The sequence below is a fragment of the Neopsephotus bourkii genome, unplaced genomic scaffold (assembly GCF_033783945.1).
Source record: "Neopsephotus bourkii isolate Nb327-2 ecotype Australia unplaced genomic scaffold, CSIRO-AGI_Nbou_v1 NB_53, whole genome shotgun sequence".
Classification (NCBI taxonomy): Eukaryota; Metazoa; Chordata; class Aves; order Psittaciformes; family Psittacidae; genus Neopsephotus; species Neopsephotus bourkii.
The window spans coordinates 15,137,963-15,164,025 of NW_026900570.1; the positions used below are offsets into that span (position 1 = coordinate 15,137,963).

General features: G+C 36.5%; 1 protein-coding gene across 1 annotated transcript in view; it reads right to left on the reverse strand.

Moving 5' to 3' along the window:
- Window positions 1–26,063, reverse strand: part of MALRD1 (MAM and LDL receptor class A domain containing 1) — a 260,927-nt gene that overhangs the window by 139,474 nt on the left and 95,390 nt on the right. Inside the window, exons 22-26 of the mRNA XM_061352209.1 lie at window positions 19,547–19,703; window positions 15,756–15,866; window positions 14,631–14,844; window positions 7,636–7,883; window positions 4,838–5,129 (exon numbers count right to left, since the gene is read on the reverse strand). Of these exons, the coding sequence (XP_061208193.1) occupies window positions 4,838–5,129; window positions 7,636–7,883; window positions 14,631–14,844; window positions 15,756–15,866; window positions 19,547–19,703 (1,022 nt within the window). The remainder of the gene's footprint in view (window positions 1–4,837; window positions 5,130–7,635; window positions 7,884–14,630; window positions 14,845–15,755; window positions 15,867–19,546; window positions 19,704–26,063) is intronic.

Sequence of the window (26,063 nt, forward strand, 5' to 3'; positions counted from 1 at the left end):
GCTACAAAGGAGAAGTAGCAAGTCCCAGGGCCACAGTGGGGTCACGTGGGGAGTCCAGTACCTTGTATCATGGTATGTTTTGGGTTTGTGATGAAAACAGTGTTGATACTGCAGGGAAGTTTTAGTAATTCCAAAGTAGTACCCAAACATCACCAAGGGCTTTTCTGCTTTTCATGCTGTTCCACCAGTGAGCTGGCTGGGGCACAAAAAGCTGGAAATTGTCAAAGCCAGGATAGCTGACCCCAAATGACCAAAGGGACATCCTATACCATATGTCATGCTCAGCAATAAAACCTAGGGAAGAAGTGATGTAGGTCTGGATCTATTCACACAAATACTAATTTTGTGTCTTTGGATTTGGGGGTCAGGCATAGCACTGTATGACTGCTATTGGGAGCCCAATCAAGTATCTTTACCTAGGAGATATAGCAGGTAAGATTAATAGTAGTTTCAGGATACCTATTTTTCACTCTGTACTGTAGGACAGATATGACTTTCCTATAATCCCTGAAACATAGCTGCCAGCCCTAGGCAGGTGTGCCAGATACCTTACATGACAGCAATGGAGCTAAACAATCACAGTTAAGCAAATGAATTGCATTGTGAGTGACTGGCAATGAAACGCAATGTTAATTGAGTTATACAGATTAATACAATCTGTCTTCACATATGAGTGAGGAGCTCAAGTCACTACCACTACTACCAAGTGACACAGCAGAGTACTGAAAATGTATCAATTTCAACCCAGTGCTCAAAAAAGGGCAAAGCAAATAAGACTTTACCATTTATCACAAAACAGAGCAAAGAGATAAATAATAATTCTGTTACAGTATTATTCCACTGTTCACTCAGTTCCTAAATACCCTACACAAACCTGATTTTATAATCCCAAAAGATTATAGTAGTCAGAGAAAAGAAAACATATGGAATAGTTTCCATATAAGAAGTAAGTTGGAACTCCTTCAGTGTATAATGTTGCTTGAGGACAGTCTCATAGAGACCAATATGGCAGAGGTGGGTTTGTCTGTTGCTCATCAACATTTTCAGTAAAAGATATCATCAAATAGGAAACTCTGAAAACAGAATTGCTTTCTCAGTAAGTGGCAGACCTACACAACTGCTGCCAAAAACGAGGAGGCTAGACTTTTTGAATGTGTCCCCACTGAAACTAGGCTCTGTATACAGAAGGCAAATAGATTAACATTTACTACATATGCCAAACCATGGTTCATAAGGTCTCCTAAAAAGGAAATGTTAGGAACATTAGGAGGAGGCATCATATACTCCTGTCCTCTTTTGGTTCTTGCTCAGCATCTTATCCTGGAGACAGGATAAATTAAATGGACCTTGATGTAATCTCCTGTAAATATTCCTCTCTTCTTAAAGACACATGTAACATTTCAATGAATCTCTTCTAACTTGTTGGAAATAGCACTCATCTGCTCACAAAACTGAAGTCAACAACCACCAGTTCTGTTTGTCACTGGGAATAGCTTTCCTCCCTTGTAGCCTGCTAATCTGATTAGGCAGCCCTTGGCAGCTGTTGTATTCCCAGATAAGTGGTATGGAGACATGATCAGAAATTCTGATGCAGGGATCATCTATTTTTTATAGCCAGTAACAACACTTCAGTAAAGAAGAGAGGGAAGGAGATAGAGAACAAGCTAATTTGGAGATCATGTAAGTTACTGTGAAATCCATGAAGTCTCTTTTGTAAAAATAATATACATATAAAATATGACTCATGCCAATGTTCTCACATTTTGTAGGCATAGTCAGTATCTTAATCCGCGAGCATTCCTGCGGGGATCATATAACTCCCAGGCTGATGTGGGTACAGGCAGCCCCTTACACAGGGCAGAGTCTAACGAGAATCTGGCCACGCTGCAGAGACACAGCAAAAAACACAAACAATGCTGTTAGAACAGAACTTTCTTTGTCTCTTCCTTCACACAATTCTTTTGCAGGACATAAGCAAACCCCAGTGTTCCTCCATAGATAGCTATTCATAAAGTGAAGTGTTGATAGGCACCAGCATAAACTGTTTATTGTTCCTTCCTCACAACATTTTTAAGTGGCTCTCAGTGGTTTTTCCAGTTCAGTGCCATTGTTGCTAAGCAGCATCATGAGCACAGGTCTACAGCATTCTTTCAGACTAAAGAAAATGACAATGCTTTCAAATTTTTCTTTTCTACTTGTCCAGTGCTTGCTTTCAGCCCTTAAATATTACTGAAAGTTTATCCAGAAGAAAAAAAAAAAAATCTTCAAAGAGTTCACACAGAGTCAGGGAACAATACTTCTGAACACCGAGTCTCTGTCATAGACAGGAACATTTAATGATGTTATTCTATTTAGTCCTTACACTACATCCATTGCCATAGTACTTCATGTGCAGAAACAACCACCATGGACCGTTTCAGTATACTTTTGTTACAAAGTGATATTGCTTATAATATTCAGAAGTATCTCCATTGTTGAGTGCAATACAATGAATTCTGATGAAGTTGTTTGTTGTTTTTTCTTCTTTTTCTTTTTTTTTCTTGGTTTTGTTTTGGTTAAAAAAAAGACTTTAAAAAGTAATCGTGTCAGATTTTCATTTTCCTCTTTTTATGTGGTTTATTCAGTTTGCTGAATACCGATTGGAGATTGGTATCTCATAAAAATTTCAAAGCTCTTCAAATTGTGGGGAAATAAAACAACACTGACTAACCAAACTTAATTTGGGTTAAGAGAAGGGGAAGAAGACATTATGATAGTTACTGTTCACTGTGGTATTTTGAGTATCTAAAATGAAGAAAATATTCCTTGCAAGTTCCAAGTAAACACATGTCCAAATATAATAGGGGAACCATATAAAACATGTAGAAAAATATGCATCAGTATCTATTCTGTATTTTTATGTTATGAGAATAGACCTCAAAATCTACAAATCTCTCAAAGAGAAAACATTTCAACTCTTTCAGAAATATTCTCTTTAGATGGAGAAAAGAAAGGAGCAGATCTCTACTGCATGATGTTTTTCATCTTCAGAAACTTTAAAAATTTTGAACAATGGATATAAGTGTTTCACTTATGGTTAAACTCTGTCTCTCTATATAAGCAGAAAAGTCTAGGAGTCCAGATTTTTGCAGTTGATCATCATAGTCATTCTAGCTGTCTCTAATTGATAAAGTTACATCACTGAGAACTTTTCACAGCCTCCAACATGCATTTTGTCACTCTGCTTTCTTAACCCATGTTTCAAACAATGATCTGAACAGATATCACTGTAAATAGTAGCTGCATGTTGGAATACTTAGTGGCTAACATCAACCTCTTATCTAGAACAAGTGAAAATTGTTGATATAGAAAAGATTGTTCTTTATAAGATTCACTATAAATTCATCACTCTAAGAATGAATTTAGACCATTATCTCAAAGTGTTGCGAATCTACAAAGTACAGAAAGTACATCTTAGATGAGCTACACCAAGAAAGATGTCTTTGGTGGCTTTTTCCTGTAATTTTAATAGCTTTTTCATTATATACTTCATAAAAGTATTTTGGAAAATCCTTTGCTATCAAGACCAAAGTTTTAAAATTCCTAACATAACCACAGGGACTTGCACCTGCCATTAAGGGAATAGAGTCTGAAAACATAAAAAATAAAGAATTGAAAATTTCAGCTAGTGTTTCTTTTGGGGTAATATTCATATAAACCTGAACTTTAAAATACTAGTCTCATTTGCAATAAATTTCCATGACTATTTTGACAGAAGTAGGAAGCCAATATTATATACTGTAACTGGCAACTTATAAGAGATATATCTGGAAAATTTTTCCCATATCTTTCCTGCTTATCTTGTGCACAAAGTACAATGTAATTTCTTGGGTCTGATGCAGTCTCATCAGTGTTATTTCCCATTGCCTGAGCAGTGCTTAATGATACCCTAAAAGGAAAATTATTCTTTAGCAGCAGTAACAAAGCAAAGCAGCTTACACAAATTAATGATCCATTTTCCCAGTAGTCCTTGACATTGGAAATATTAACTTACTTTTATTGATCAGAAATACAGAGAAGTGGGATAAAATGACTTGCTGCAGCCATGCAGAAAATTTGTAGTAGGCCCAGGAATGAAATGCATCTCCTAAATTTCACTTTGGGGGCTTACATTTCAGTACCTCTGGTGATAAATGTGGAAAGAGGAAAGATATCTATCCTCTCTGTCAGTTTCTCTTTCATCATTTTTGTCCAAGTAAGTATTAGCAATGAGCAACATCACTGCTTTCAGGAGCAGCTCTTGTCTTAGGGTTATTAGAATCCAACTCCATTAGACTTTATTGTTTTTGGCAAGTGTTTTATGAGTGCTTATTTTCCTTTTGTAAGTGAGGATAGTGCAAATATTTGCACCAATACTTTCCTCACACCACATGGGAAGAAGATGGTTATCTTGCCTAAACTATATCAGTAGGAATTCCTACTTGTCAAAAAACATTAAAGCCTGCTGGCTTTATTACAGTCTATCTACGCTGGCTCTGTCCCACTCCTTTCTTTCACAATAACCATATTTTACAACTATTAATAAACAAATCCCACTGAATTAAACAAGATATTATCTAATTACACATGGCTGGACAGGAAGTCTTGCAGGTGCACAAGTTCTGACTTAGTACTCAATTATTTCATAAAATATTTTTACTAGAATTTCAGAAAGCTTCTTAGAAGCATGTTAATTTCAACATTTCTTTAGCAACACATGTATTCTATTTCTCTTCTGAAGGAGAGACAGGGAATGAAATCAATGCTTCTATTCATCTTTTACAGACTTACAGACAATTTACCCATAGCAGGAACATACCTGTTGGGGGCAATGCCGTAGGCTGTGCTGGTAAAAACTCCTGGGATGGTAAGCACTCCCTGGAAAATGTGATGTCATCAAGTGCTATGCCATCTTTGGGACCTGTTCCAGCTATCCCTTCAAAGACAACTTGGAAATCTTCATCTCCAGCCAGGATCAATGTCTTGCTCTGCCAGAAATTACCCTGGTTTCCAGTGAGATTAAGGAGAATTTTTTCATGTTTTGCCACAGTCCTCTGGTAGACAATCAGTGATCCAATGTGAGCTCCATACATATGGTAATAGAAGAGTATCTGTAAGCAGGAGCAATAGCATCAAGTACAGAGTAAGTGACTTCAGACACATTCTGCTGTTGTGTTCACCCAAATTAAATCAAGCGACATTAGTAGCATTCAAAATAGCCCTTAATTTGATGGATTCAAAAATTATTTCATTGAGACACACACAAGACTTACTAGTAACAATTTCTGAAGTAAACCAAACTTTGAAGCCAGCATTACAGTACTGTGACAGATATTTCATCCCTTTGAGTAACCCTTGCATATAAGTGGAAAAGAATGGAAATATTTCATAAGGAAACAGAGGAATGGAGCAGCGTTGTTTATAATATCACAGAATCACAGAATGGTTTGGGTTTGAAGGGACCTTAAAAATCATCTCATTCTAACCCCCCTGCCATTGGCAGGGAGATCTTCCACTAGATCAGGTTGCTCAGTTTACTGAACACTTTTCTGGTTATAAATGTGTTTGTGCTAGATTATAGAGTGTCTAAACAGAAAATCTTCTCTCATCTAATATGGTAGCAAAAGCTCTACATGGACTACAGAAATGCAAAACAATAGCTAAAAAAGACATAAGAGGACCTTGGGTTAGAAACAGTGATTTATTTAGTAAAAATAGGTAAAACATGGAAGATAAAGTAAGGTCAAGTACAACTTAAAAAAACACTGTGAAGAGTAGCCAACATTAAGTATCTCAGTTATTTTCAGTTCAAAAGCAACAAAGGAATAGTTGCATTTAATCAAATTAATACTCAATCTAGCTCAATATCTTGTTTCTGACAAAGATCAGAATATTTCCCAGAACGATGTAGGTCCTTGAAAGAAGACAATTTATGCTATAATATGGAAGGAGGTGTCCATAGCTCAAATTTCTTCCTAGTCTAATGCACACCAAAAGCATTAAAGAATGAAAATCCTATCTTATTTATTATTGCTATAAAAACATAATGGCAAATATTATACCCATGTAAATGTAAAAGTCATGTCCCTTTATGTTATTTGATGCTGTAGGATTTTAAGATTTTCACAGGTTTTCTTTTTTTTTTTTCCGTTTTCAGTAAAGCCTCCAAAGGCTTTGTGTTATAATTCTTTTGAAAGTTTTATTGTGTTTACTTTCAGTATGTCTTCTGTGCAGTGAAGTAGTCAAATACAGTTTTTATAAGTCAGTTTCATGTATGGAAATAGTTATATTCACCTGCCTGTTTCCTGTCCCGCAACTACTCTGCTTCTCTCAAAATCCTTCATTAAATGAGGTTTGTCTATCCAGTATATGTGTATATCTTTATATAATAGTTTTTACCTTTTAAGGATTGATCTCTATTTTTTCTACTGCTGAATTTTGTTTGATTTTCTAACTGTCATTAAATTCTCAGCAGATATTTTAAGAGCTGCCCACCACACTGCTCCTCATTGACTACAGTTATTTTCAAAACTATCAGACTGTATTTCATATTTGTCTTTTACAATCATTGAACTCATTTCCCTCCTAACCTCCTGTGCCCAACATTACTTTCTGGATTTCACATTTATTTGAAATACCTGTATCTCAATTACACCAAACAATTTTAGATATTGGTGTTACAATATTGGTCTTCTGTTCTATTTCATCATTTCTAGATACATCTTACAGCAATAATGCTATGTAGGGAAAAAAAGAAAAAAAGCTATGTCCAGATTTAATTTTAAGCATTAAATTTATCCACTTGATTATCCATTTGAGCTAGCTACTTGATAGATGAATAAAAGTGAACTTGCAAAATGAGACCTCTGAGGACAAAAATATAATTTATAATAATCACATATTCTACTTTATAGGCAGAAAGTCAATAAATTTTACATCTTCTATAAATGTAAAGATGGTGATATAATCTCTCAAGCAAGTTACTAGAACAGTATCTCCAGTAAATAGATGGAGTAAGAATTCCAAGTGTGGCATCAGTAATGGAGATGCTCTAATGCTGGATAGCGAAGTGACTACTTTAGGGCCAGATCATTAGGAAGCTTTTGAGCTTATTTAACTGAGTAAATTTAGATAGCCAAGCAACATCCATGTTGCCAAGTTAGGCAGATCATCATGTGTTAATAGCAAAATAATTAACAAAGTAAAAGCTTAACCTCTTTATCCTAGATTCTAGGCTGACATGCAACTTCGATCACTCTGTATTTGTTCACCCTTTCTTTCATATTTAATCACTCACAGAATGGTATGAAGTAGTTTTAGAGATCATCTGATCAGTTACAATGAGTGTTTCATAAGACATATTCTAAATCAAACACCACATTCATTATCAACTTAATCTGAATATCTCAGAGTACTTGCAGAAATCATTCTTCTGCAACAAAATACGTTTTCTTATGATTTCAAGAAAATATGATCAGACCCTGACTCTTCTGTAACATTCTTGTTTTTGTCTCAAGAAATAGTTTAATGATTATCTTTATTCATTTTAGGAGTACTACGTTGGTCCAATGTAGAACTCAAATTCTGCATTTCTGCTAGTACCACACCCCCACATACCTTGCAGTTTTTATTCCTTCTGCTTAAGACAGGACTAGAAATTCTAGCTTTCTGTCCTGACAGCTGAAAAAATGAACTCTTTATAAAAATATAATGACCAGATGGCTCTTGCAATGTATGATCAGTAGCTGGTTCAGTGCCCATTTTTGTAGTACTGCTAGTTCTGAGGTTCCAGTCAAAATCATCACTCTCATCTTGCTTCCATCCACAAAGATCAAACTCAAAATTGCAATTCCCAATAGATGTACCTGAAAGACATTTGCACACATATGAACAGAGATTTGTTTTCAAGAAGCTAATTACGTACATATATTACAACCTTGTACTCAAATCCATAAAAAAAGCTCTTTTATAAAAAAAAATACATGTATCTTATTAAACAGTACATTTATAATGTTCTAGGTCATAATAATAGAGATAATAAAATATCTATTACATAATATCACAGAGATATTAAGTATATATCTAATTTTATATATATCTAATAATAGATACAGGAAAACTGCATATATGTGAGGTATGTCTCAGGCTCTCATTATTATGGTCAGAGTTCTTGGTATAAAAGTAACCAAATACAGCAATCTATTTTAGATCAAGCTGAATGGCTCTTTAGGGTCTAATAAGCAGAGGTCAATTGCTACCCTCCATAGGACATCCAAGAAATCTGCAGAAAACCGGCTTCTTTTTGGAGGAACAGGTTAAGGTCATGTGAAAATGATAACAAATGCCTGTATTTAGGGAACAGAAACCCTTTCAAATTAGTTTATTGAGTATCATAAAGACACAGTTAAAATATGACTGTAGGTGTGATAACTTTGACCTGAATTGCACCCATAGTTTATTTTTTTAGGTTTCCGGAAGAGCTCACACATGTATTTTCTTAACCAATATACAAACATAGATGATTGTACTTAATGCCTAGAAAAAGAGAAAGCTACCATAATTTGGGTTTATTTTTATATGAAACCATGCGTATGCCCTTTACAGATTTTCCAATCTTGAATGTCAAAGCTGCCATCATGGTGAGCCAACTGTCCATATAAATTGAGGTTTAGTCAATTGCCCACTCCAGAATATTGTCTATATTTTTTTCCTCAATGCATTTATAAGCTTATTCTAATGATTACCAAGTAAGACTAAACTTGCTGAAATAAACTGGAATTTCAGCAGAGCCTTCAAGGGACTTTTAACTGTGCCCTGAATATTCTTACTATTTATTATATTATTGCTGGAAAGGAAAGTGCTTTGAAGATAAATTTGGAAACCATACGGATCATTTGGTCTAATAATATAAGGAATTACAAAAAATGTAAAATATTAACAGAACCCCTTCTGACAAAGTCTGCTAAACTTCAGCCAATTAAAAGAAGCTTTTCTATAACTAGCAGCTGGTCAGAAAACTCAATAATGAGGCCAAAAATCCATGCAGTCTACCCATGGACCAAAGCAATTCAGACAGACTACATCTAAAATTTCAGGCTGAAATCAGATGCAAGATTTCTTCCATGTATTTTCCTTTATGGAGGTTATAAGTGTAAAAAAGAAGCTAGAAACTTTTGTTTAAATATAGCGACTGTTTAACGAAAATAGCTTCACTGTCTTTTACCCTTGTCTGCAAATATGATGCCATCTGAAATAAGAATTAAAAATACCCAAATCTTATGTGTTAAATATCTTTATCATTTATGCAAAACACAGATTATAATTGACATCAGCTGAATGTAACTTCCCATAAAATTTGTCCCTCAACTTCTGCCATATGATGATTTAATTACATAATATTTTCTGATCCCTGTTAAAGAAACTCCTTCCATTACTTACAAGTTACATCTCAAGTTAATAAAATTCATGCAGGCAACTGAACATTTTATTTTAAAGGAATGTTTTCAAGATTCAAGACCTTAAGGCACAAGCACTGAACATCCCAGGTAGTGTTTTATATATTGCGTGTTACCTACCTGAATTTATATGTCCTTGTAGGATCTCTATAGTCAACAAAGAAAAATGCTCATATCTATAGGAAAATTTATATAATCTAACTAAAACAGTACATTTTTAAATGACATGTACTTTCATCAGTGAGTTACCCCACTGATTAAAAACTTATGGCCATATACTGAGTTGTGATCAACAGGTCAATGTTCAGCTGGAGACCAGCAACAAGTGGTGTCCCACAGGGATCGGTGTTGGGACCGGTCTTGTTCAACATCTTTGTTGGTCACATGGACAGTGGGATTGAGTGCACCCTCAGCAAGTTTATGGATGACACCAAGCTGTGTGGTTCGGTTGATACGCTGGAGGGAAGGAATGCCATCCAGAGGGACCTTGACATGCTTGTGAAGTGGGCTGATGCCAAACTCATGAAGTTTAGCCATGCCAAGTGCAAGGTCCTACACCTGGGTTGGAGCAATCCCAGACACAGCTACAGGTTGGGCAGAGAAGAGATTCAGAGCAGCCCTGCAGAGAAGGACTTTGGGTGTTGGTTGATGAGAAAATGAACATGAGCTGGTTTCAGTGTGCGCTCGCAGCCCAGAAAGCCAACCGTATCCTGGGCTGCATCAAAAGGAGCATGACCAGCATGTCGAAGGAGGTGATCCTGCCCCTCTACTCTGCTCTCGTGAGACTTCAATTGGAGTATTGTGTGCAGTTCTGGTGTCCTCAACATAAAAAGGACATGAAACTGTTGGAACAAACCCAGATTGGGGCCACAAGGATGATGAGGGGGCTGGAGCACCTCCCGTATGAAGACAGGCTGAGAAAGTTGGGGCTGTTCAGCCTGGAGAAGAGAAGGCTGCGTGGAGACCTCATAGCAGCCTTCCAGTATCTGAAGGGGGCCTACAAGGATGCTGGGGAGGGACTCTTCATAAGGGACTGTAGAGACAGGACAAGGGGTAACAGGTTCAAGCTTAAACAGGGGAAGTTTAGATTGGATATAAGGAGGAAGTTCTTTACTGTATGGGTGGCAAGGCAGTGGAATAGGTTACCCAAGGAAGTTGTGAACGCTCCAGCCCTGGCAGTGTTCAAGGCCAGGTTGGACAAAGCTTTGCGTTACATGATTTAGTGGGAGGTTTCCCTGTCCATGGGAGGGGGGTTTGGAACCAGATGATCTTAAGGTCCTTTCCAACCCTAACTGTTCTATGATTCTATGAACTTAGGCAGCCTGCTTAGAAGCTCGAGTTACAACAGATGACTGTGCATTTGTGTATTTAATCTTAGGTAGTAGACACTTCTGTGAAGAACTATGAAGTCTTAGTGAAGAACAAAAGCAAAGGTAATGCTTTTGTCTTTGGAGCAGTGACAAGGGGCTGGTGAGTTAGTCTACTTTATGAAAGTTTATTAATTTAAGAAAACCAGTTATCAGTAGGCATATTGATCACAAAAGGTCTAATGAATCTCTGTCATAAACTAAGTAATTAAATCAAACAAAATTTAAACTATTTTAAGTCATTTCCAACAACCGTGCCTAGATGAACAAGTACAGAGCTATAAGTGCAGGTATGTAGAGCAATACTCTTGTACTCTTGTCCTGAGTTTAGCAGTCATTTTTCTCCTTCTTGGTAGCTGGTGCAGTGCTGTGTTTTGACTTTTGGCCTGGGAACAGAGCTGAAAACACTGATGTTTTGATTTGGCCAAGGACTTTGTGAGCCTCATGCTCTGCCAGGGAGGAGGAAAGCTGGGAGGAAACAGAGGCAGGACACCTGACCCAAACTGACCAAAGTGGTATTCCATATCACAGCATGTCATGCCCAGGATGTAACTGGGAGTTGCCCAGAAGGGCTGGGACGGCAGGGTTGGAGGAGATATCGGTCGGTGCTTGGTCGGGCTGGGGGGGGCGAGTTATCGGTCGGCTGGTGGTGAGGTGGTGTATTACCTTCCCTTATAATTTCCTTTATCATTATTATTATTGGTGGTAGCAGTAGTGATTTGTGCTATACCTTAGTTACTGGGCTGTTCTTATCTCAACCCATGGGAGTTGCATTCTTTCTGATTCTCCTCTCCATCCCTCCAGGAGTAGAGGGAGGGCAAGAAGGGGGGGAGTGAGTGAAAAAGCTGTCTGGCTGGGTTTAAACCACTACAATGTTGAAAACCAGACTACATTTAGGGAGAATTAACGACTGAAGTGCTATAGAGTGGTCCTGCAGAATGAATGACCACTAATGGTTAAAATCCATTTGATGCTCTCCTGGAGCTCGTCTTTTATTTTCTAATGAAAAAATCCTAGTTCATATACTTGAGCACACTCTACAATATAAACTAAATTATGATAAATAGGGATAACTGAGACATTTTCTTTAGAAGAACACTTATGACCTAAACCAAACATTAACCAAGCTTAGACAAAACCAGATGTTTAAAAAGTAGAGCCATCTGCACTAGCATTAATCCATACTTCAGGTTGGAATAACACTACTGCCCCCATAGCCTTTTTTTACAAAATTTAATTTAGTAGATCTCATAAAATACCATTTCTACTTCAGGGAGGCATGCCCAGCTCAATCCAACCAGAGCTGCCTCAGAGACCTTCCCCTTATACTCTGGTAACTTCAAGCAGCATAAGTTAAACCCTGACAGTTTTTGAACAAAGCTGAAGGAGTGCTATCACCCAATGCCTCTCCAGCACTGTTGTGGGTTATTTTGTTTTCATACACTTCTAGTAAGAAAGTAGTATTATAGTTAAAGAAAACTCTGAGAGTGGATCACTCAGTATCTAATGGGATAATTTCTGAGCACTTGACAAACCAATATACCTGTTAACGTGTACTTCACTTATTTTATGGCACTGACATCATGCAACTAGCGAAAAAGAACCACCAACAAAGTAAACAAAACCAAGGCACAGATCTCTCAATAGTAATTTAACAGATTTATGAGGCATGGTTTATATCTCAGCAGAACTGGCTTTGTCTAGACACTGGTAATTAGACTTGGAGAATATCATCATGTGGCACAGTCCTGTGTATATTCTGGAGTTTTGGGAATATAATAGATCAGGGTCTAGTTTCTTTCAACATGGTGCAGAAAACTTTCATTAACTAAGATGTGGTGAGTCTTCATGCACACAGTGAACTACGTTGACAGTTAAAGCAAGTAATCCAAGAAGGCCTACTGCTAAAACCTACTTTATATAGGTTTGGAAGCTGCACAGTTTTCAAGGCTTTTTTTAAACACAGTCACTGTGCCTGTGGAAAACTACCTTTTTTGCTTCCTATCCTTTAATCTATCATGCTTTTCGCTACTAAAGCTTTTGCCAGGCTTCCTAGTTTGACGTTTTCAAGCTACTGCTCTATGGTTCAGCAGTGAGGAAACTTCTTTGATGGCTGCAAAGAATGAAGAAGAAACTCCACAAAGAGTGGAAATGTGTTTTTCCTATCACTACATCCTCTTTGAAGGCAGCCTGCTTCACAATAAAGCTGGGAAAACAGAACAAGCATTTCCTTGTTAAGTACATTTTCGGCAAGTGCTGTATTATATATTTCGTTTATTAAATGTATGACAGAGGAAGCCTCAAGAAAAGAAACCAGCACATAGTGGAAATTTAAAGCAGCATAGTTATTTTAAAACCAAAAATATAAAAGGGGGAAAAAAGGGAAAACAAACAGTCTAATTCCTGACATCATTACTGAAAATGTTGTCAAAGAAAGCCCTCCCAGACCTTACAAAGAAAGTCATAATTGGTCATTAAGCATTTTACAGCACAAGTACACACTATGAAATGAATTTTTTTTTTTATCTGAGGCAAAATCTGTGTTGATGCAGAAGTTTCATCCCAGTCATCCTGTGCTCTTAAGGCTCTGTAATACCTTATTGCAAAACTTTCTGCTAAAATGCAGTCAGGTTTTTTGTTTGTTTTTTTTTTAACTACTTTTTACCTTTTTTAAACTTAGACATAGCAATAAAAAAAGCACTTTACAGGAAGGAATTTTCTTTGTGAGACTGTTTCAGTTCACCTTTTTTCTAACAGGCAATCAATATTAAATACTTCAGGTGGTTACAAAACTGAATACCATCACCTTGTTTGAACCATCTTGCCCCTAATGCTTCAGTCTGTATTGGCTAACAGTGTTTCACAGGAGATACATACAACCCAGAAAACTTGATAGGTCATGGGTGAACAATTTCTAAATATTTCACAAAATAGAAGCCAAGATATGGCAATAGTTTTCAACAGAGTAATCCCAACCTGATACACTCCTTAGTTTTAGTTGCAGAAGATCTAAACCAGTCACCATATAGCTTAGTGAAATGCTATTCCCAGTTTGGAAATCACTGAGAAGTTTAAAAGTATGAAAATAATTTGTAAAACACAGTCAGCCTTTGCTGTGTACCTCAACTCCATAGGATGTTAGCATAATTTTGCTTCATATAATTTTGTTCACTGAGAATGTAATAAACTGTATTCATAATCTCAATAAAAATGGGGCAATTGTTCACACAATACCAAACAATGTGGTTTTGATTGTGTAAGCATTTCTCACGATTGTGTAGGAAAAAAAATTAGTACTATATATTGTGGTACATTTCTCCAGAGAACATATTTGATATGGCTTCATTCTTTGAATCCAATACTACAGATGCTGTTTCTTGATAACTCTTGTAAAATCAAAACTGTACAGTATATACATTAAAATTGTTTGCTATGAGACCTGACAAACCTTGAAATATCAAAGGAGGTAGGTCTCTCATATCCCAAAGGTATTACGCTTGAAGTATTTTTTCAGCTTTAATACATTCTTTTCATATGGAAAACAGATTTCAATTCTGCTTTTAAAGACAGCTGCCTTCTGAGTTGTTTTAAAAAATTCACTAACAGGTTTTCAGCTTCTATTTTATGATTTAAAAGTAAATAATAATCATTTTAAGTCCTTAAAAGCCAAGGAATAGAATTCAATTATTATTTTCTTGTTTGCTGTCTTAGCTGATGAGCTGCAAAAGGTATTCAACTAATAAAAATTCTGTTATGTATGATAATTATAATAAAAAAATACTGTACTTACTACAAATAGTAGGGCTCTCATCTGAGTTATCTGCACAGTCATTTACAAAATCACACAGATTATCCTTTGGGATGCAGTACTTGTTGGCACATGTGAATTCCTCTGATGTGCAAAGTCTGCCTGGGATGAGCAAAGGGGAACAATCTTCAAAGGTAATATCATCCACTGCCACGTCTCCCATGTAACTGACACCATGATTTGCTCTGAAAGCAATCTAATAAAAATTACATAGTTATTACAGTAAGACACTATAAAGACTTAAAAGCTTGCATATGCAACAATTAATAGAACAGAGACGGTGGCAGTCCAAGCAAATCTTGGAATATAAAGTGGTCATTTTTCACTGTCAAAGTAGTCTCATGAAAGCTTATACTACTGCTTGCACATGTCTGTCACTATAGTTGGTGAATGTCCATCTTCTAACATTGACCAAGTACAACAATAAAATACAAGAAAGGAAAAGAAAATGAGCAACAGAAAGAGATACTAGTACCCACTCGTCCTGAATTAATAGCACGGGTTCCACATACTCCTGCAAAGTAAGCATGAAAAAGACTAGTCTGAGTCACCCATCAATTATCACTCATCAAGTATTCCCATGAATGTGAAAAGAATGTTAAATTTTCATTAAAAAGCATCCAAGACAGAAGTACCACAGAATGTGACATTTTTAAATATGTTCCTGGCTGTTTCTGTTTCCACCTGTAAGGATACTGCTAAGCATGGCATACCCACGACTAAGCATCTCTAAGAGGCTTTAGCATCAGCTCATATTTCCAAGCAAATATCATGCTCAAGTCTCTTTTTTAAAAAAAAAGAGGTAGTACTAGTACACGCTAAGAAGAAGGAAGTGGAATAGATTAACCTAAATTGGATTCAAGGATAAAAGGGATTCTCTGTATATCAGTCTGAGATTGAAGGGGAGCAAAAAAATCTCTAAAACCTTGTGTCCAGCTCAGATAACCAATCAGACACCCAAAAAGATAAGTTTTGCTATTCAAAAAAAAAACATGTGTGCGGGACAAAAAAAAAAAAAAAAAAAAAGAAAATAAGAGGTGAAGAAGGCATAACATAAAAGTACTTAAAGGCAGTTGTTTAGGAATCACGTAACATAAGAATACATACCTGAAAATTAGAACGAATTCCTAAGAACACTTCTGCTCTGTTCCACTGGGGACCTTGGCTGCCACTCTGAGTCCACAGTTTAGAAGTCCTGTTACTAGTTTTACAGAGTACCTAAATAGGAAATAATTGTAGATCACAAAAAGTCCTCCCATTACCAACACACTTCAGGTCCCTTCACTGTATACGAGAGCCTGAGAGTATCTTGTACCGCCATTAGATATCATAGAATACCTGGAGCTGGAAGGCACCACTGAGTCCAACTCCCTGATACTCGCAGGAGCACCTAAACCATATGACTAAGAGTATCATCCAGATGCTCCTTGAACTCTTACAGGCTCCCCACTTCATGGGGAAGCCTGTTCCAGTAACTGACCACCCTCTCAGTGAAGAATCTTTTCTTAATATTCAAAGGGATTTACCAGTGCCAGAGTATTCCAAGTATTCCAAGAAAAAAAAAGAGTTTTAAGATTTTTTGGAACCCCTCATAGGCATACTCAGTCCAGAGCTTTACCTGGACTAACCTAACCTATTAATTTATCACAAATGGTCAGCCACAGATAAAAATTACTTATTAATAGGTAGGGATCCATTTGTAAAACATGGAAACAGTATTAACAAGAAGAGTTACTGAAAAATATATTAGTTCATGCATCCATTAGATTGCTCCATTCTGGGATTGATTTTATTGTCCTGATTCCTATGAAAAGTCTTTTCTTCTACAAATAAAAACTTTTTTTTTTTTTTCTTTTAAAGACCAGATTTCATCTGTTTGAGCAATGGAAGACTTGCAAAAACCCTCACCCTTATAAATAGCCATTTAACTGGAGAAAGCTGCCACTTTTCAACATGAGCATAAAGTCCTAAATATACTTTGCTCCAACCTCTTGGGCATCCAAATTCAACTGAGCTGACAATAACAACAATCTGGGTGTCTGATGAAGTGTGCCAAGCTGTGTCTCCAGCCAGTACTCACAGAGCTAAGCATCAGTTCACCACTTGCCTGAACCATTTCTGCTTTCAAGGATTTATTGCTACCCTGTGTAATCTTCTTAGGGCTCTTCATCTCAATGAAAAAGAAATCAACAGATTTTTGTTGGAAAATTTATGCAGTCCTGTGAGTGTCTTTGATGTTGCATAACAGGTAAATTCTGCCAAGCAAAGAGCAGATCCTCACACTGAAGAGCTTTCATTCCAGAGAAACAGAAGAAACAGGTGTAATATATTAAATTGAATAGAAAACTGAGTGACATCTGACTTTATAGTCAAGAACTGGCCACAGAAAACATGAATTTTAAGGGAAAAAAAATTGAGACAAGGAAAGGATTATTTGAGAGAGTAAAGGGTGCTGAATAAGAAAAGGTTTTTCTTACCTACAAACTATTTATTTATACGAATATAGGTATGTGTGACTATAGAGAAACACATTTTATTGCACACTGTAAATTACCTTCTAAATTATAAACACAAGTCTTTCATCAGAATTTTTTTTTAACACATCATGCCAAAAGTTATAATTTAATTATACAGTTAAGTATGGTCATAAATTTGTGTGCTATTAAGATCCAAGGCTTCCCTGTACCTTACTGCACTTTGAACCCCTATGCCTTTCAATTACATAGCAAGTCATTGAAAAAGCACATCTAGTACTTTGATAGAGCTACCCTTGCCAAATCAGAAGGCAGAAACCAGGCAAAAATTATTCCAACAAATATTCAATCCAAATTTGTGCAATAAAGTGGCAGCTTTAATGTTTACATTTAATATCTTTAAATGTTTAAGAATATAAGAAAAATAGGAAAACAGCCACGAATGCTAACAACAGGTTAAGTCTTCAACATGTCCTGTATGAACAGGGCAATGGAAGAATGGCTTTAAACTGACAGAGATTACACTTAGATTATATACCTGGAAGAAATTCTTCACTGTGAGGTTGATGAGACATCAGAACAAGTCGCCGAGAGGAGCTATGTCTGTTTCATCTCTGACAGTATTCAAGGCCAGGGCAGATGGCTTTGTGCAACTTGGTCTAGTGGAAGGTGTCCCTGCCCGTGGCAAGGGGTTTGGAACTAGGTGATCTTTAAGGTCCCTTCCAACCCAACCAATTCTATTATTTCATATGACATTTGACAGCACAGATGCACACTAAAATGCAAGAATTCAATGAAAATTAAATAAAAATGTGGTAGTTTTAGGGTAAGAGACAGATAAAAGGCCATTAGAATTTTAAGCACATAAAAGGGTCATATTCATGTAATACTTAGAACCTTTTGAAGAAAATAATGAGAAATAACTTAAATAATTTTATATTCTGAGTTATTCCTACATTCATTACTCATTGCATAATTAAGCAATTGAAACCAAGTAATTATTGACAACATTTAAAATGTAAAGTTTTTTGTTATTTTCCTTTGGTACATCTTAAAATCAATTAACTAATGGCAGGGGAAATCAATTAAGGAGTAAATGGAAATTGTAGCTGCTGATACTGAAAAAAAACCCACCACTATATAACACTTGCCTTTTGTGGTAGTAATACTAGACACAGCTCCATGGACTTTGGTGCTCTACAAAACACTCTGTGGACCTTATTCCAACTAATATGGGTTCCCACATTGTGAAGAAGCCCTGGACGCTAGAGTAAAGAAGTCTCAAAGCAAATTGATCTGTCCCGAGGCTTAAAACCGAGGGCCAACCAGCATTATAGTATGATTTTCCCACTAATTCTGATAAATTAAAATTTGACTACCTGCCAAGCAGCCTTGCAAGATCTTTACTTACTTGGGAAAAACTCAGTGGTACTTTTAAAAATTGTTTAAGAACAATTCAAGTAAACACAGAACATGTTTCCTCTGAACATCTGGCAAGCCACATGCATGGAGCGAAGAACAGCACATCTGATTTCAGTTCTAATGTTAACAAACATTTTAATTTCATCTTTGGAAAAGCTTAATTCTGCCCCTTTTTCTTACGTTATTCAGAGTAACTGAACTAGAGAGAATTTATTTATACAACCAAATCTACATGCACTGGCCACACCCAATTTGATATTGAGTGCACAGGTAGCTGGGTAACTTATCCTGAGTATTTTTTCAATCCAATTCTGACGCTGTAAGTTATAGTGCAACATTCATGGGAAAACGTATTATAAGGACTCAGATGCGTGGCAAAAAAATGTTGAGAACAGTGTTGCTGCTTTATTAATTCATTTTGCAGTGACCCATTTGATCTACAAGCCTCTAAACAAGTTATATTTTCTTTACAGAACTGCTTTTAACTGGAGAGAAGAAAAGCATACGGGTAAGCAGGTTTGTTGCTGTTATGTTCTAGTAATAGTTCAATGCTGCTTACAATAATACAATTGATCTCCAAAAGATATATGTTAAACTTTCCGAGGAATAAGCTGTTTCTACAAAAAATGACAGCAAATTTTAATAAAACAACTTTTTTTTTTCATGCTCCCAAATTCAGCCAAGACCTCAATGTCCAAATATCTACTGATGCTTTTCAGTGTCAAAGAGTGCAGTACAAGGCTTATATTTGTATAGATGTTCCAGCCACAGTATGCCTATAAAGGTCATTATTTTTGATTGCTAAAAGTTATATTTTCCCTGGCTTACTTGACCTAATGCTTCACTCAGATCATAACATATTGAGAACAGTGGACTTACAGTAATTGTTCATTTTCATTTACTAGCAGCCTAGGCTTTAATGAAAGTAAATGACAAGGCATGAATTTTCCCACAGCAATTTCAGGCAGTAAAAACAGCCCAAACCAAAGAACATCTCCGTACCTCCAGAGAGCCTATTGTTGGACCATTCATGTGGTTCCAGAATATAATTTTGCATTTGGGTCCCGTAAGGGAGATGACTGGGGTAGCAATGTCAGCTTTGTCACCAAATTCTCCATTGGAACTGTCTGCAAACAGATACCAGCCTTCTTCAGTACACCTGCTCAGGGAGAAAGGATTTTCTTTATTGAAACAAAACATCTCATCATAATTAAGTTCCAGTTAGAATTAAAATGGTAATATTTCCTTTTGCCTGAGTATCCAGGCAGCCAGAATCCCAAAAAGCCCTTGAAAAGGAAGCTGGTACTTTTATATTGGCAAAACAAAATGCAGAGCTGCAGTCAGCCTTTACCCACAGGGTCAAATAGATGAGGGCTTGGGGCCTCTGGGTTTCTCTCTGACACCACCTCTTTCCTCAGGGACATCAGAGGGTTTGATCCTGGCTTGAAGTCAGGAAAATACAAGATACTGGGTGAAATTCTTGCTGCTGAGAAAGATGAGTCTGGCTTTGCAGTAAGCATCAGATTCTGAGTGTACAGAGAGACCAGAAGTGCAGAAGTAGTGTTTTGGGTATCCAAGATTTGGTTCCTTGCTTTTCAAAATAAAAAGCAGTTGTTGACCAAAGACAAGATTCAGTTCTCTTCAGTGGAGCTGCTATTTGCTCAAAAAACCCTTCCAACAAGGGCTTACAAACCTGCTGATGGGACCAATCTTTTTAAAAGAGCACTAGTATTAGTTTTTCCTCACTCTTCTGTTTTTCTGTTTAGCCAGGCTCTGAGCAATCACTCTGTACAGTTGCACCTCTGCAACTGGGAGGAGACAGTGACCATGCCCATCAAGCACTGCCAAGAGAAAAGCAGAGTGCCTAGAGGGTGTTCACAGACTGAAAGTCCTGCTGAATGGATAGAGGCAAGATTCCAATGGTTCAGATTCAAGAATACTTTTTTTGTCCACCAGCCTTTCCCAAGTTTTTACACTTAGAGCAGACTGAAGGACTAAAAGACTTTTTCATGCCTCTGGTAACAATTGGTTTTGATGCATTCTTTGCTGCAGTAACCCTGAAATAGTAAACAAATATTTTGAAAACTACTCTTTCAATAATATGAAGTTACTTTGAAGTCCTGTAAGAAAATTGTTTCTTTAAAATGTCACAAAATTTAAAAAACATCTTCACTATTTATCTAGATACATTTTATCTCAGAATGGGGTACCTCTACTGAACACAACATGCACTGATGTGTGTCATAAAGTAGCTATTAATTTAGCACATACAGGTTTATCACTGCAAAGTCACAACAAAACTAAGATTTACATTTTCTGTATAGGACAATTTACACTTGATAATCACCAAATACTTTCAACGGATATTATTTAAGACCTACCATGTATTCTGGAGGTTGAGAAACTTAATTCCGCCATGAAGGAACTTATGTATGAAAACATTTTGCAGATAATTTTCTGCATGTTAATTAGAAAACATGAAGAACATAAGATTCATAATTGAAAAAATTACTTTTACACAATAAATCAGTAATTAGTGGGATGGACTGCCTATGCACACAGTTTTAGGTAGAAATCAAATGCATGCAGGAAAACAGTGTCATGATTAGTTACCATTTCTACTACCACTCATAAAAGAGAAGTAACTATTCAGCAGAATGATAATCTTCCTTTCTTATAAAAGAAATGATTAGCAGTTTATAGTTTTGTATTGTTTGTGGTTTTTTTTTTTTTCTTTCTAAGCCACATACAAGTAGATGTTTGTCAAGGAGGAACAGTAAGTTTCAAAAATGCATCTTAAGATGTGGTTCAGATCTTCGTCTCGTGTAGCTCAGACACGTAGCAGGTGAGATCACTGAGAACTGTTGATAAAGCCAACACGGACTGACATGAGTCCAGCAGGATTCTAGGGGGAAGAGTAACAATCTGGAGAAATCTGGATCTTGTCCACAAACTTATTTTTCCTTCCATTCAGAAGCAGATGAGAGAAGTATGGCTAATACTTTTATCACTCTATCCTGGAAATTCAGATACCTTTATATTTAACTGCTTTCATTTACATCAACCTTGAGACAGTAGCATAAATATATGGAAGTGAATTATTGCTAAGAATAATCCCAAAAGAAAGTAATACATTTACAGGCCTTAGCACAATTAGGTGAAAATAATCCCCAAATAAAGGTTGAGGGAGGGGATCCTCCACCTCTATTCCACTTTTGTGAGACCTCACCTGAAATACTGTGTTCAGCTTTAGGACCCCCAACATAAGAAACACATGCATCTCTTGAAATGAGTCCAGAGGATGGGAATGAAGACAACTAGAAGGCTGGAGCACCTCGCCCATAACGAAAGGTTGAGAGAGCTGGGCTTGCTCAGCCTGGAGAAGGCTCAGAGGGCACTTGAGAGCAGCTTTCAAGTACCTAAAGATGACTGCAAGAAATCTGGAGATGGACTTTTTACAAGGGCATGTAGTGACATCTTTGCGTGATCTTCAGCCAGGGTAGTAGTTTCTTCATTGCGCGATTGAATCATCTGACCTCTTCTGAAATTCCTTTCTTATGCTATGAAAGTACTTCCCACACACACTTTTATTTTTTTTTTTTAATGGGGCTAGAAATTCACAATATTTAATGGATATAAGAAATTCAACATAAGCAAATGAGGTACATTGCTACACATGACTTTCTTAATAGCTTAATACTTCAAGTATCATTTAAAATGTAGCTAGCAAAGAATGGCCATTCATAAAAGCATCTTCACTGCATTTCTGCCTTCAAAGAGTTTGGAACACAGGGAATTGAATATACTAAATGGAAGTTAGTATTTAGGTGAAATATTAGATGTATTAAAAAGAAAAAAGTTAGAGGCCTATCTAAAAAATTAGGCCCAGCTTTAGTGTGGTTGTGTTATCACGTTTTTTACTCATTTGACAGTAGTAATTGTTTATTATTGTAATGTCTGAAAGTAAATAAAAAATACTCAGCTGAACTTTTCCGTACAGAGTTCAAGCTCAGATTTAATTATTTGTTGAATATCCCTCAGTTTATAAAGTGTTAATTCACCCATATATCTTCTACAAATTGTATGAGAATCTCTGATTAAGCACTTAGGTGGACTTCTAAAACACCCTTTGTTTCTTATTTAGAGTAAAAACTAAATCTGGTTAGGAAACAAACATCTCCAGTTCATTAAAGAATTCTGATTTCCTTCCACATCTCAGAAATAATGACAAAAACAAACAGACAAAGATGCAAACCAAAGAATGAAATTTCAGTTTCCTTAAAGGGATAAACATCTCACACCATACTAAAATTTGAAATTCAAAAGTCAGCAGCTCCCGTATTCCTTTCCATTTTTTCCTGAAAATATATTTCCATAAACACTGTGCAGATTCCATATAGCAAATCAGAGCCCCACAGACATATTGGACCTGTTACTCATTTAAACATTATTCTTCAGTTCTCCAACATATCTCTCCAGACCCTGCTAAATCAGTGACCTGCTATCAGTCCAGATGAGTTTCTGTACAGAGAGAAACCCCAAACCAGTGGTCAAAAACCATTAGGGTACTAGATGAGATCCAAAAGAAGAATTCTCTTGATCAAAGGGGAAGGACTGTGGGATAATAGACATACCAGGAAAATGTGGGTCCATCAAAGCTTAAACTGATGATTTGAATTAGACAAGACAGTGGTTTCAGTCTGCATTTATTATATCCCTATGCATCCCTTATCACGGTAGTGTGGCTGGGGGAGATCAGTTTCTTCTCTATCTATTCCATTTCCTCCAATAATAGCTGACAAAAGTTTTGCCAAAGTTAAGATATTTGCAACGTTAGGATATTTGCAGGATCTTTTAGTTTTAGATTAGCTAGGATTTTCTAGTTAAAAAACATTTAATCAAAAAACTTCTGAGAAAATTCCTAGATTGTTTCATGAGCTAAGAAGGAGCTAAATTCTTTTTTCCTAACAACCATATTTATGAGAAAATATTTATATTGGTGTCATTTTTTTCTTGTACTATGTCATCAGTGTATAGTGTTAGTATTTTAAAGCCTTACATATTTGACACAAAATGGTTGTAAATTGTGATACTTTAACCTTTCCATCATGCTAGTTTCATTTTATGTTGATTCTTATTATTTCTTGTTTACAGTGTCAGAAACCAAATAATATGAAAGTAGTGGTAAAAATCTAAGTAGGCATAAATGTAAATATATGTTTTAAAAATCTATAAAAGATGCTAACATTTCTTATTTTCCAGCACTGGCAGCAAAGGTTGCAATAGAAATATAAAGCATTCAAAAGTTATTATCATCTCAGTATTCCTAAGAAAACTGTCAAAGACACAAGGAAGGCTTAGTCTTTATATTGGTATGTGCCCACATAGAATCCAATGTAACATCAATATATTAACCATGAAATAGGAAATCTAGGTGCACACTCTGCCCATAACACTGTTTACTTGAAACTGAGCTTTAAGGTGAGAAACTGCTGAAAGGTGGGTAAGAACAATATAGAAATATTACAGAAATTATAAGTAATAAGACTTCTAAAAAAAAAAGCAATCTCTTAACAGTTCCCAGTTCTCTCACCACTGCATCTGCCTCTAGAAGTCACAAAATAAGTTTTATAAAATTTAGAAGTGAAAGACACCTTAATATATAAGCACTCATTCAAGAAAAAATATTAACACTTCTTTTGTGCTCTGGGTAAGAGCTGCTTGATGCACTGCCCATTAAGCCCATTGTTTCAGCCTGAAGCACCACTTTATATAGGAAGGAAAGGGTAGTCTGTGGACAGTGGCCAAGATTTTACTCAAGATGTATAATGGTTGTGAATCTGAAGGAAATGTGAGAGAGCACACTTCTTCAGGAAACGTGAGAAGTTTTATGTGGAGAAAGAAGGAGAATGAGAAAAAATTATCTTGTTTCTTTAGTATCTGCATTTGCTAGATATTTGTGTCCACACCAGAAATAGTTTGACTAGCTATCCTTCTGTAGATAATATAGGATGGCTGATTACAGATCATAACATATAGACAGATATTTTACAGTGCATCTTGCAGTGACTTGCACATAACATACTCGTTGACTTCAACAGGGTTCTTTCCTGAATAAACAGTTGCATCTGTGAAGATGATACTGCAGAAAAAAATACCCTGTATGCAAAATTAAAATGTCATAAAAGTTATAACTTTCAGTAATCTTACAGGACAATAAAAACCTAATTAATTCTACTATGTATCAGAGAAAGATTTTCTCGACTGAACACTTCCAACCACTTAACTATTAATAGATCTTAAATACTCAATAATTTTAATCTGCATTTAACAACCTAAAAACCAAACAAAACCCCGAAAACCAACCAAAACCAAGCAAGCAAGCAAACAAACAAAAACAGAAAAAAAAAAGAAAATAAAAAAAACCCAAAAAAAACAAAGCCTGAAATTGCAGCGTTTTTGTAAACACTGGTCAGGAATGTAGATCTTCACTTATAGCAATATGTGGTAGATTTAATTTCAAATGGTAATAATTCCAAAAAGAGTAAATTCTTTTATCATTATAGTTTTATCTAGTAACCTGCCACATCCAGTAACATTTAACATTAATGCATACTAAACTCAGACTCAAAAAATTGTGATGCCATAACAAAGTAGATGTAAATTTTTTTGTAAGTCTGCTTTCTGAAAGGATAGAATAGAGATATTTCTTACTGCAGAAACCATCCCCTGGCTGTGTTTGAAGACAACTGTTTGTAAATTGATGGATACCCACAGAGCTAGCTCTGCACAGTTCAAGACAGAATTTTCTGTCTTGAGCACCTGAACTTTGACATGCAAATACAGGGTTAAGCTTTAACAGTAAACCCAAACTGAACAGAAACAAGGGCAATGAATGCACCAAAGAACTAGCCATATACTAAGACCCGTAACTGGACACCAAGATTAGAAAGGTGCTCTGAAGAAAATCACTACAGGTGTAAGAAGGAATTCTTGCACTAAATCAAAGTGTATTGTATTTATCATCAGACTCCATGTGTTAGTGTCGTGGTTTAAACCTAGCCAGACAGCTTGTTCACGCACTCCCCCCTCCCCCCCCCTTTTTGCCCTCCCCTTATTCCTGGACGGTGGACAGGAGAATCAAAAAGAATGCAACTCCCACAGGTTGAGATAAGAACAGTTTAGTAACTAAGGTATAACACAAATCACTACTGCTACCACCAATAATAATAATGATAAGGGAAATAACAAGGGAAGAGAATACAGCACCTCACCACCAGCCAACTGATAACTCGCCCCCCCATACCAACCAAACACCTCCTCCAACCCTGCAGTTCCCCTAGCCCTTCCGAGTAACTCCCAGTTACATCCTGTGCATGACGTGCTGTGGTATGGAATACCTCTTTGGTCAGTTTGGGTCAGGTGTCCTGTCTCTGCTTCCTCCTGGCTTCCCCTCCTCCCTGGCAGAGCATGAGGCTCACAAAGTCCTTGGTCAGGGTAAACATTACTTAACTGAAAA